At 39.9% G+C, this 13423-nt stretch overlaps 1 protein-coding gene across 8 annotated transcripts in view; it reads right to left on the bottom strand.

Annotated features, from left to right (window-relative positions):
- Positions 1–13423, bottom strand: part of LOC130926637 (rho GTPase-activating protein 20) — a 164643-nt gene that overhangs the window by 72994 nt on the left and 78226 nt on the right. For 6 of the 8 annotated variants that reach the window (XM_057851646.1, XM_057851648.1, XM_057851649.1 and 3 more), the window contains 2 exons: positions 8198–8275; positions 7649–8118 (listed from right to left, as the gene is read on the bottom strand). In XM_057851646.1, the coding sequence (XP_057707629.1) occupies positions 7649–7726 (78 nt within the window). In that variant the 5' untranslated portion in view covers positions 7727–8118; positions 8198–8275. Of the gene's footprint in view, positions 1–7648; positions 8119–8197; positions 8276–13423 lie in introns of those variants that run through there. The other 2 variants (XM_057851645.1, XM_057851653.1) reach the window with 2 other exon arrangements.

The raw sequence follows: 13423 nt of genomic DNA, 5'->3' as shown, positions 1-13423 counted from the left end.
AAAAAAATCATCTTTATGAGACAGACACCGATGAGGGAAAGTTTAACCAGCTGTTGCAGCCAGAGCAGCGTCATCTTTCAGTTAGTTATGTGTAAATAAAATGTTACTTTGCTATCAAAAGCTCTATCTGTCTTGTTGTTTATCTTGTTTTGTAAAAAGAAACCATTATTCAGATGTTCGGGATGTAACTAAAGCAAAAAATAGCTGTGTCTAAGTCAGTTATGTTTGAAATGTATGCTTTCACAAAAAGCTCAATTTTTCTGTTTTTTTCATCAGAAATTGGAAAATTACTCAAACTAAGCTATTTTCTAATGCTGATTTCTAAAGAATGGAAAAAGATATGAACTAACTTTTTTTCTTTTGGTGGGTTCCATGTTTGTATAGCAATAGAACAGAATTTTCTGTGGGCCTTGCGAAATCAGTCAAAATCCAGTAAAACGGCCGGAAGCGAAGGGCCTTGCTCCGGTGAAAATGGCTGGGAGTGAATGAGTTAATAATGCCGTTAGAGTATAACAGCGTTACTAAAGGCGTTTTTTTGTCAGTAGTGAGAATGCAATTAATTGCTTTTCCCATCTTTGCAACACCGTTACCGTTACTAAGGATGTGAGGCTCCCGTTACTACAATTTGGTTGAATGACGCGGAGACACTGAGAGAGCAGAGCATGAGGGGGGAAGGAGGGAAGTGGGTTGTGACGCTGTGCAAGGGCGATGCTAGGGGGCTCGGTTCGTTAGCATAGCATTTGCGTTCTCGCTAGCATTAGCATTTAGCGTGGCGAGTGTCATGTTAAACGCTCGGGAAACTTTTTACACACAGTTTGTGGCGTTCAGGTGGGTACAATTAGTTTGAAATAATTGACTGCTTTCCTGTTCAGTATGCATTATCATCACCAAGTGGGCGTTGTCCTAGTAGATGCTGCAATATAATAATTTGTTTTTGTTTTTTATTGGCAAAAATAGTCACTTGCCCTAAACTTTTCTTGAATGACGTATCAATAAAACGTGTGTGTGTGTGTGTGTGTGTGTGTTTTATCAAAAAAACTACAGCAAAGACCTAGCATCTCGCAAGGACCTTGCATTTGCATATTGAAAAATATATCTATGTATATTATGGGTGTGACGGTACACACAAGTCATGGTTCAGTACAACAGGAAAAGGCTTTTTTCTCACAGCATTTGAAAATTAAAGTTTGTATACCATTACACTGTGATATAGGTTAAATTTTAAAAAATATAAAAAGTGTCTGTTTTTTGGGCGGGGTTGAAAAAGACAGTTCAATTCAATCAGTTAATATAAACATATTTGATGTGGAAGACGTTATAGAATGGATCATGTAATGACGTGTAGAACATTAAAAGTAACGTCAGTTACTTTGCCGAGTAACTAATTCCTCTTATGTTGAGGTAACCGAGTTACTAACTCAATTACTGTTTGTGAGAAGTAATCTGTAACTGTAATTGGGGCCAATACGGTTTTGTTTTGTTTTGTTTTGTTTTGATTTTTTTTCATCGAAAACCAAGCAATTTGGTAGGTTAATCAGGGTTAGGGCTAAATGCTGAAGGAAAATTAAAGGGTAGGGTAATACTTCGGGTTTGAAAGATTTTTCGTTTTAGTGCAATACTGATTATGGTTTCAAAGATATTAAAACAACACTTAGGGAACTTTCAGTTTTGGTTGATTTTAGAGGCGCAGGTGGAGGAAAACCCGTATTGTTTTGCCTTAAAACTGCATTTCCCATGAGCACCAGTGCACAGTAATGTATAATCCCGATCTCCCGGTCGCCTGCTGTTGGATTGAATGACATTTCTGTTACCAGCGCCTGGCAGAAGGATGAAAAGTGATGAGGTAATGAATCCAGTAGTGGCTTAACAATATCATATCACGAATTTGCAAATAGGAAACTTTGATTTTGTACCGAAATCTCCCACCAGCCCTCCGCCCCCGCTTGTCACGCCAGCAAGTGAAAGCCGCGCCGATGTTTATTCCTGAGTGTCCTTTTATCCTTGTAGCCTCCCATTTTCTTTTTTTAGTCCCTTTTGTTGCTCTGCCATCTTTGCAGAATTTGCACGAAAGCGTTCGCATCGACTTCTGTCTTCTGTCTGTGAAAGCAATACAGACCCTTTCAGGCCATAACAGAGGTGCCATTCAACTAGTTGTCTGTTGAAATATCACAAATGTTTTGAAAATATTTTAAGGTTGAAAACTTCCTTAGTGATGCTTTAACAGAAACGGAGAATGAGTTCATGGGCAGCCATTTTGTTCTGAGCTTGCATTCGCTAGGTTTTTGTACCTTACACACACAGACACACAACCACCACATGTATTAAATCAGTCATGTGAGAACAAACGCATGCCTGAATACACCGCAATTGTCTCCTCTGCACACAGACAAGGCTGCGCGTACATGTCCGAGTACATACACACTACGTAGTCATATTGCCTGGCATGTTATGACTTGGGAGCGCTAATGATACACCAGAAGCAGCCCAGCACACTTAATAAGAGCTCTTCGGCTTCATATAATCACTGTATATGTGTGTGTGGTTTCATACTGGAGGCTGGGGGCCTCACTGACCTTGCTGATGCTTTTCCCTCAACACGTGTATCACACACGACCACCTCTCGCAAAACCACTAGCAACATTGGACGATGTCGAAACATGGCATCCTGATGTTTATGCTATGTCGGCATTAAGTCTGCACAAATCCAAATTGATGTAAACATTATTGTGAGTCAAACTAAAACAGAGGCGTTTATCTTCAGTGCTATTAGCTATTAGCCAAACTGCGACTAATGATACCTTTGGGAATGCTAGAAAATGGAGTGTCTGGATTGATGTTTAGAGGTTCTGATATCAGGGTATCGAGGTGTTTGGGGTTTTTCCTGGCTTTTCTGGGGGTTCAGGACCAGTCGATTTTGATAATTGATGTCAACAGTGGGCCTGTGAATCCCTTTAAGACGTTTATTGTTATTAAAAGGCTATATAAATATATGTGACTTGACTTGACATACCAGAACTTTCTGATTTCTATTAGGGAAGCAAACATTTATTTGGTTTGGGTTTTGGTGGACTTCTGGGGTCCTTTTAAAGCGGAAGTTCAGAATTTTTGACATAAGGCTTAATCTTGGGAGTTAGCAGGGGTTTAATTACTTGGTGGAGTTGATTTCAACAAATTCCATGCAGTTTGTAAGTTATTTTTTGGTTTCAGAGCTCCGGAGTGGCCAACGTGAGTCAATAGGGCCAATAAAAAACGATACAGATCTACGATCCAACATAGTCAAATAAATTCAAAGTGCAGATCATTGTTCCAAAACACCCATGCTGCCAAAACAATGTCACAAAAAAACTGCCATTATTCATTTCATTAAGCAGGACAATTTTTTTTTTAGATTTTTTAGATACAACCACAACAGAGAGGAGTGCTTCGGCCACTCGTGCTCACACTGCATTCGAGGAAGGTGGGAAGTCGGACTTATCCCGCTCGGAGGGTATAAATTGCGACCTCAAAGCGTTCCAAGTGAATGTAAACAGCTCATATGGCTGATCACCACAAGTTGTTTTTATTTTGGCCATCAAAAGACATTTTGACCTCCAGCAAACCTGCCCTCTCATAAGCGATCAAATAGTGGAGTCGTTGCAATATTTTTCCAGATCGGAGTTTGGAAACTCTGACTTCCCACCTTCGTCGATTGCAGCATCAGTCTGCTGAGTTAACAGACAGCCGGTGTTCTGACAAATTTTGCACCCCATCAAAAATTGCAGTTCTGCAGGACCACGAATGCAGCAGTTCCAAAGTGAACACTACAAACTTTCTTTGAAGAAAGTAATATTTACTTACACGGACATGTATAAAAATTCTACTCCGACATATCCTGCCATGTTAGCTGCACACAACAACTGCACGCCACTCTCTCACTGTTAACGTCTTAGCCGTGTCGTTAAGCATTAATTTACGGCATATTCGTGTAGCACATGTATGTTTATGATGTAACCTGTTTATTTAGCACCTCTGGATAACATTGACAGTCCAACTGAATGTAAAAGAGGGCTTATTCACCGCTACAACAGCTTCGGTTGCAAATTCTGATGAGAGTGCAAAATTTATCAGAACACTGGCAGGATGGTGAAATGTGCATTTAGAGGCTGTGGAAACATACAGAAGAAATGGGCAAAGGAAAGTTTCCACAAACTCCGTATAAAGAACGAGGAACGATATAAACTGGTTACTTGTTGCTGGCTACGACATTAAAAAATCAGCAGTGAAAAAAAAATGATGTGATAGCACTCCCCCCTGCTCCTCTGCAGAGCTGCTGGATTTTAAATGCTGTTCATACCGCAATTACTGTAAGTACTGAAATTTTATATTAAAACCCCTCTTTATGTTTTCGTTTGAATAAAATTTGTAAAATTTTCAATCAAAAAATAAGCTAGTAGCCCGCCATTGTTGATGTCAATAATCACACAATGCTCATGGGTGCTAAAGCCCATAAAATCAGTCGCACCCAACCGCCAGCAGAGGGCGACAAAACTCCAAAAAACACAAGTAACAAGTGGACATTGGTCTGTGCTGTCATTTTAATCTGTTTGAGCGGGTCAAGTCCGTTAATTGCGTCAAACATTTTAACGTGATTAATTTTTAAAAATCGATTACCGCCCGTTAACGCGATCATTTTTACAGCCCTAAAATAAACCAATCTATTGTGATAAAACAACAAAATTGCAATAACTGCATTAACCACCAAAGTGAAGTTTAACTGTAACTGTAGTCTTCAAACAAATCTGAAAAAGGAAAAACATTGCAATAAAATAATGCAAACTGGTTAAACGTGAGAGTAGCTGTGATCTGTCATGACAGAACATCGCTTCAATGATATCTGGCGCCATCTAGCGTCGTGAATGGGTATAATGTCTAGACCGCGAATATAAGACGACCCTCACTTTTTCAGTCTTATTTCAATGCATAAAAACAACGTCTTATATTCGGGCCAATACAGTATTGACATGCAACGGTAAGTTTAACTTAACTTTATCCTGAAAACATGGCCAACACTATTGATTGCATGGGTCATCGATGATTTTCATGTGTGCATATGGTGTTTTTTATTGGCATGCTACGTCTGCCCAATTGACTAGCAGTAGCTTCGCCACTCCGGAGCCCTGAAACCAACAAATAACTTACAAACTAGACAGAATTTGTTGAAATCAACTCCACCGACTAATTAAATCCTCGCTAACTGGAAGATTAAGCCTGTTGTCAAAAATTCTGAAATTCCCCTTTGGTCCTTCAATTTTTTTTAGGGTAAATGTAGAGCTAGTGGTTAGTACTAAGAGGTTTATTGTAGGTGTGAATGTGAACAATTTGGGGTTACATGTTGAATTTTAGGGGTCCGTGAGTTTTTGTTGTAGTTGGGTTTTTGTGTTTGGGGTTAGGGTTTATAAGGTGACCAATTCAGGGTTATGTTGTGGAAGTTGAGTTTGGCTTTGGAGTTTAGACTATAGCCTATGGGAAAGATTTTGGTTTGAGTAAAGAAAGGGTTTATCGGTTAGAATTAGTGTTGCACCGATACCATTTTTTGGCCCCGATACCGATTCCGATACCTGGCTCTGCAGTATCAGCCGATACCGATACCATACCGATACCACCCCGTTTATATATATATATATAATTTTTTTTTTTTTTTTTTTTCCCCAAAGAGCTACATAATTGGATGTGAAATCATTGCTATCAAGGCATAGTCAGGCTGTTGCTAACCTTTGCAAAATAGGAAAAAGACTAGTACAAAGTATAATACTAGCCCAACAGTAAGAAAGTAAAAAGAAATTCATAATAATAAACTCTGAATGAACTGAGTAAACTTTTTTAAACCTCTCAAAGGCCAAACAGTGCAACCTTCATGAAATTATTGTCACATTCTGCTGCTGGTTAGATTGTTTTGTTGTTGGGCTGTTAGTGGGGGCGTTCCTAACGTCGCACCTGAATCCAATGCAGGCTCATCAACGCCGCATTTAAGCACGGGTGATCTCAGAGAAGGCTGCCGAGATATTTGCCTTGCTGATCGCCATTTGACATCTCGCACTATAGTCTCGCTACATTTGCTTGTTACGCCCCTGCATTGGGTTTTTTGTTTTATAATAATGGACCGGTAAATGGTATCGGCGCCGTCTTTGTTGGTACTCGCCAATACCGATACCACCATTTCGGGCCGGATCGGCGCCCCTTGCCGATACTAGTATTGGTATCGGTGCATCTTTAGTTAGAATTTAGGGTTCCGCTTTGGGTTTGAAGTTAGGGTTTAAATTTTTAGGATTAGGCAAGGATTAGGGTATACGGTTTAGGTTTCCATCAAGATAGCTAAGAAAGATCTAAACACCTTGTGGCGGAGTTAAAGGTTATGGTTTAAGTTTTGGGTTTGGCTCTGGTGTTTAAGTCATTTGGGTTTAGGTTTAGGGTTTCTGGTTTGAAGTTAGGATGATGAGTTTGGGTTTAAGGGTCTGGTTTGTATGAGCAGTTATCAAACTTGAGAATAATTAAGGGGCAAAAAATCCAGAGTTACCCCCATCACAAAGAAATGATAAATTGGAGACAAAATGGATGGTAGCCAAATTGCTTGTCAAAACATAAAGGACATTGCTCTCAGCCTCACTTCAAACACCTTTTGTGGCCCGCATTCCTTTAAAGATGGCGACGACCTCACATGATGCGGCTTTACTATTTCTTTACTGTATAATTGCACTCACACGTCTGTAATACCAGCAAAAAAAACACCACCACAGACAAGAAGTAGGTCACAAAAAGAAGAAATATTTACATCAGTGTAAATCCTTCATGAGAACTATCCTCCTTGGAGGTAATCCCTGCTCTGGATTTATGCCGTCATAAATATCTTTCTGTTTGACGGATAAAAAAAAGTAGACATTTTCATAGCCGCTGCTTCAAATAGGATTTGCACAGCAAATCCCAATTGCGATGTAGACATCCAGCAATCCGTAAAACCATGTTTAACTTTAATTAAACACCTGAAATGGCGTAATAACCCTTTGACATTGCCACGGTAATTCCTCAGACTTGATCCATATTTTGGATGACTTGTGGAGATTTTTGCATTATGAAATTAATCTTCATGTATGGAATTCTCAAAGAGGTTTGGCTAGCAGTCAGCGCCATTTCTGCTGCATATTTGTTTTGCTCATATGAGAGATTTGAAGTAAAACTCAAATGTCAAGTAGTCATGCACGGAAAGACACAGAAAGTCTGCAAATTTGCTTTGATGGTGCTGTCAATTTGGATATTTGCAGATGTCCTTGACTCATTGACAGAAGAAGACTGGCAGCAAATGATCACTGTTATTATTTGCTCCCAATTAAAAGACTAAGTAATCTTACAGAATTTATCTGAATGCTACAAAATTCAAACTAAGACCCATCGCGTGTGGGCGACACATGAAGGCAAACTCTGATGAATTCTTCCGAACACGGAGTCCCCGCAAAGCTTAATTTCGTCTCCGAGCGTGTCAACCAAACAAGTTGAAACACTTCTCGAGTTCCTGTGACTTTATGAAATTCCCACACCAATCACTTCCCACATGCGACCTGCCATCATCAGCACCACCATCAGCTGTCACTTTCACTTGTGCTCGAAAGGCACTCACCCTGAGGCTGTGAAACTCCACGCAGCTTCCCGCCCGGCCCCTCGCCATCTCCTCTTGCTCATCCATCTCCTTAAGCATTCTCCCCCACCGAAAGTCACCCGGGATCGGTCTCCCGGCTTTTCCTCTCAGGTGTAGTGGAACCTGAAACTGAGTAGATCCATTGAAGAAGACGGCGGAATCTTCACCAGCTTGCGAAATGTTTCTCGTTGCTGCCTGCTGCCCGTCTGGCTGGCTGGCTGACTAGTCGGGTGTTAGGTCCTGTCCGGTCAGTCCCCCACCCTCCCTACCTTGCTACCTCCTCCTTCAGCTCAGCCCACACCCAGACCAGCCTGCCTGGTCCTATTGGCTGGTCAGGTGGAAAGGGGGTGAACAGGGGTGGGTGCCATCACGGGGTTACAGAGAGGGCACCAGCAGGCGGGGGGGTGAGGGGAAAATGGATCGATGGTTCAGTTTTTGGGGTTTATCAGCTCCTAAGGAGAAACGAGATTTTTTTTCTTTTTTAAATGAAAAATAACTTTTTAAAAATTTAAGAAAAAAGTTGATCCTTACCAGTTTTTTGTTGCCTTGTTACTCTCACGCACCACAGTTGGGAAATGTACATGACTTGATGTAAGGTTAAAGGCCAAACTGGAATTAAGAGTAAATAACATTAACAAAAATGAGAGGATCACTGTTAACGATACGGACTAGGGATGGGAATTGATAGGATTTTTACGATTCCGATTCCATTATCAATATTGCTTAACGATTCGATTCTTTACCGAATCTCTTATCGATTCTAATTTCGGGAAAAAGAAGAACAAACGTTTTGATTGGCATTGAGTTTGTTTAATCAGAAGTCACAACCTTACAAACTCACAACGAGGTCAAAAGAGGCCCAAAGCCTTAATGTTAACTGTGCCAATAAGTGGCAAATGCACAAGAATTTTACTAAAACATTTTTCTAAAAGAAATAAAAAATATTGGTATATATTGGCATATAGGTCGCTGTTCTGCCTTTGGCAATATGTGTTAAAGCAGGGGTCCCCAAACTTTTTCCTGTAAGGGCCACACAACTTTTCCCTTCTCTGATGAGAGGCCGGGGTCAGTTTGTAACAGAAAAAGTGTGACGATTGCAGGAGTGCGTAAATGTAAAAAAAAAATTTTTTTTACAAAGCCACAATCAAATAACCCTCTGTGGATTCTTCACGGAACAAAAGTAAATAAATTAAAATAATAATATAATATAATAATAATAATAAATAATAATAGCACTATTAATTAAATAGATAATAACCAAATAACCCTCTCTGAGTTATTCACTGAAAAAGGCCAGGAAATAAATAACACTACTGAGGGAGAAAAAAACAAAAACAATTCAAAATGCTCTCTGGAATTGTTCAGGGGGCCGAACCAAATATGGAGCCGCAGGCCGTAGTTTGGGGACCCCTGTTTTTATGTACCAGTATATTGAAATGTGCACCTTTTAGTTTTTATGGCGCTTTCACACTCAAGTGGTGGCGCCCTTGCGCTTCCTCACGCGAAGAAGAACGCGCTTACACGCGCAGAAGAAGAAATGCTGCATCCAAGCGAGTTAGTGAGAAAGGGAAACACTGCCACGAGCCTACGTTCTTTGTTAATGTTTGTAAAATATCTATGTATCATCTTCTGTGTTGTTGTTGTGTGTTTCCACTCGCGATCGGACACTTAAATCCAGTTGTGTAGTGGTTTAAACGATGTGCTAATGCTAGCGAACGCATGCTAACTGTTTGTTATGACTGTGTTAGCAGCTAATCATCGCTGATTTACGTTGATGCAAACCTGTTTGTTATTGGGGACCAAATTGATTTGTTTCATTTCTATTTTTAGTTTCAAGTGATGGTTGAATAAAGTCAGCAAATTATACCAACGTCTTCTGCATCGTCATTTGGGAGTTTAGCTAGCTGTATAGTCAGGAATGAGCCTTAGCGTCTGGGTGATGACAGTGCAGTCTATTCCCTCCCGATGAAGTTATCTCCACCTTGCAATGACTGCAAGTCGCTTTGTTGTAATTTTTCCTCATGAAGTGACGACACACTTTCGAGCGTTCGAACCTACTTGCTGTCATTGTTTTGTTTACGGCGGCAATGCTCGTGCTAAACTATCGTAACCTTTCATTTTCACCCTTTTTCCTGGTGAAGTGTAGCCAAACTTTGGAGCGAGTGGCTCTTGGCGCCACGCTAGTTTGATGCGTCTGGACAACAAGACACGTCACGACGCAATATGCGTTTTCAGGGATCGTTAAAGGGATCGTTAAGGCTTTTTCATTGTGATGTCGAGGCCTCGAAACACTCGGAACCGGATTTCGATTCCCATCCCTAATACCGACTATAACATATTTTCCCACATCTGCTTGGATGATTTTCTTACTGTCCGATAGAAGTCTGTTAAATTATGGCAGCTTTGGTTGGCAAAATGTTACCGTTAAAAAAAACAGGAAAACCGTAAATGAAATGTAAAAGTACATAGTGCTTCAGTAACCGTAGGTTTTTGCAAATTTTTTAGCTCAGGCAGTCGTGTGATTGAAGCAAGTGCAGAAGTTAGGGAAATCCTACTCACAGAGAAGTTAAAAGAGCCTTTTGGCGACTGAGGCAAAACTGTGCTATTGGCTCAGTAGTCAGCACGCCTGACTGCCAGAGTGACAAAATGGGTTCAAACGCCAGTTGGAGAGGTTAGAGATTAAGTAAGGGAGGGCAATGACATTACCACCGTACATACATAGAGACAAAAGTTGTCACAGATTACTTGAAAAAGTAATTTAATTACTGATTACGCCTCAAAAAAGTAATCTAGTTACTTTACTGATTACTTTAGTATTAAATTAACTAAGTTACTTTAAAAGTCATTTATAGGTTGCTTTTCACCAATTTTCCTCTTTTTGCTGCCTCAACATAAAAATGACAACAGAAAAATGTCATCATATGTAATTGACTTTCCGATAATTTAAAGGGGAAGCATTTTTCACATAAGGATTATACTTCGAGTTAGTGCCAATGTAAGACAATGAAATTGATTACACAGTAATCAACAACACACAAATGAATTGCACAGTGCAATAAATACAAAGGTGGGGGCGGGTGCGGATGCGCACGAACAACCCGGAAGTACGCCGTACACACGCGTGGTCAATTTGGCCACAAAATGTGGTGGCAACTGGGCACTTTACACTCAATTGAACTTACAACACATCCCAAAGATGCTCCACGAATATGATGTAAAAAATGCTTACTGACTTGAAGCAATGACTACCCGCCATTGCAACAGAAAAGCTACAAAACGGCTGCACATGTAGCGGCTACAACCTATCGCTGGAACCCTCCAGAATGAAGGAAAAATACTCACGTTCATTCAGGGACACACACAGATCAGCATTCCCTCCCACATCTCAACAGGTGGCTGCACTCGGCTTGAATGTGCACCATGTTGCTTACGCTTATCTCAGGCCCAAAACACTTAGCGCGTGTGACGCGAGACCAAAACAGGAAGCTATGAGTGGTTACCATGAAAACAAACTTGTAGCGAGAAGATGGGAACCGCTCTATTATTTTCTATTTGAAATGCTCTTCATACATGACTACAATATTCTTCATTCTACATACATTATGAGGTAATAACAAAATGGTAACGCACAGACACCAAGGAAACTAACTTTAAACAGATTACTGGTTTGGAAAAATGAACGTCTTAGATTGCTCGTTACTGAAAGAAAGTAATCAGATTTTACTGACAACACTGCATAAAGAGATAGATATACCGTATCGGCCCGAATATAAGAGTGTTTTTTGCATTGAAATAACACTGAAAAAGAGGGGGTCGTCTTATATTCGCGGTCTAGACATTATACCCATTCACGACGCTAGATGACGGCAGATATCTTTGAAGTGATGTTCTGACAGATCTCAGCTACTCTCCCCATTCACGACGCTAGATGACGCCAGATATCATTGAAGCGATGTTCTGTCATGACAAATTTCAGCTAATCTTTTTAGTTTAACCAGTTTGCATTTTATTGCAAAGTTTTACCTAATTCAGATTTTTTTCAAGACTACAGTTACAGTTAGACTTCACTTTAATGGTTAATGCAGTTATTGTAATTTTGTTGTTTTATCACAATAGACTGGTTTATTTACATTTCAAAAACCAGAAGCCATTCATTTACAAATGTGATTGCACTTTAGTTTACATATTTAAATGTTCAGATATTAAGATTTGTATGAGGCAAAATAACATGCATTTTCTCTCAATAATATTGTTATAATCATTTGTTTCGGATGTACTGTAATTACTTTCTATACAAAAATTAATTTGGTGTTCAAAAAGTCTTTTTTCAAACTTGACCCTTGAAAAAGAGGGGGTCGTCTTATAATCAGGGCCGTCTTATATTCGGGCCAATACGGTACTAGTATTTTATTGACAGACTCAAGCTCCAAATTACAACAACACAATACAAGGAAAATACTAAAAAAAAGGAAGAATAAAAAGTGAACTATAGTGATACAGCACTTGGTCTCCTGGTATACCCACCTATACCAGGAACCTATACCTATAGTTTGCTATGAAATAACAGTTAACGTATATTTCTCTCTATGGTACTTTGCTGCCAGTATCTTACTGTACATTTAACGTGATTTTTAGCCATTTTAATGTGTAGGAGGCAGCATTACGCTTTGAGACAGTTTTTCTTAGCTAGACATGAGCATTTGTCAAGTATAAGGGAATCCAAAACAATTCTGAATATCAGTCTGTGATAGCCTAAAAAACAGAAACTGATATTCTGTTTCACAGTGATCCATGTCATAGAGTTCAATTATTGTCAACTTGATGTTTCTAACGAGTTCACGGCACCTCCGCGTGAAAGTTAGCGCTCTCACGTCAGCGCGCTGACAGGAATGATCACAAACTGTTCGCTGGTGAGTTGGTGTTTGGATTTCAGAAGTCAAGTACGCTCACAAGGACATTAATGCTCTTCTGAAGAATCATTACAAACACATTTTGACCCAGAAATGCTGGCTGACGCCAGAGCCTTCATGGTGAGGGGAAACTCTTATGGGTTGATTCATCTAGCCAAGGGCGTAGGTTGATTTGGTCTCAACATTGGTAATTTTTAAATATATGATGTAAATATACAGTGGGGCAAAAAAGTATTTAGTCAACCACCAATTGTGCAAGTTCTCTTACTTGAAAAGATTAGAGAAGCCTGTAATTGTCAGCATGGGTAAACATCAACCATGAGGGCCAGAATGTGGAAAAAAAACAGAAAATCTCATTGTTTGATTTTTAAAGAATTTATTTCCAAATTAGAGTGGAGAATAAGTATTTGGTCACCTACAAACAAGCAAAATTTCTGGCTGTCAAAGAGGTCTAACTTCTTTTAACGAGGTCTAACGAGGCTCCACTCGTTACCTGTATTAATGGCACCTGTTTTAACTCATTATCGGTATAAAAGACACCTGTCCACAATCTCAGTCAGTCACACTTCAAACTACACTATGGCCAAGAACAAAGAGCTGTCGAAGGACACCAGGGACAAAATTGTAGACCTGCACCAGGCTGGGAAGGCTGAATCTGCAATAGAAAAAACGCGTGGTGTAAAGAAATAAACTGTGGGAGCAATTATTAGAAAATGGAAGGCATACAAGACCAGTGATAATCTCCCTCGATCTGGGGCTCCATGCAAGAATCTCACCCCGTGGCGTCAAAATGATAACAAGAACGGTGAGCAAAAATCCCTGAACCACACGAGGGTACCAAGTGAAT

The sequence above is a fragment of the Corythoichthys intestinalis genome, chromosome 12, assembly GCF_030265065.1.
Source record: "Corythoichthys intestinalis isolate RoL2023-P3 chromosome 12, ASM3026506v1, whole genome shotgun sequence".
NCBI classification, from domain to species: domain Eukaryota; kingdom Metazoa; phylum Chordata; class Actinopteri; order Syngnathiformes; family Syngnathidae; genus Corythoichthys; species Corythoichthys intestinalis.
Note: the sequence above shows the minus strand (reverse complement) of the source record. Positions and strands in the feature narration are given on the sequence as shown.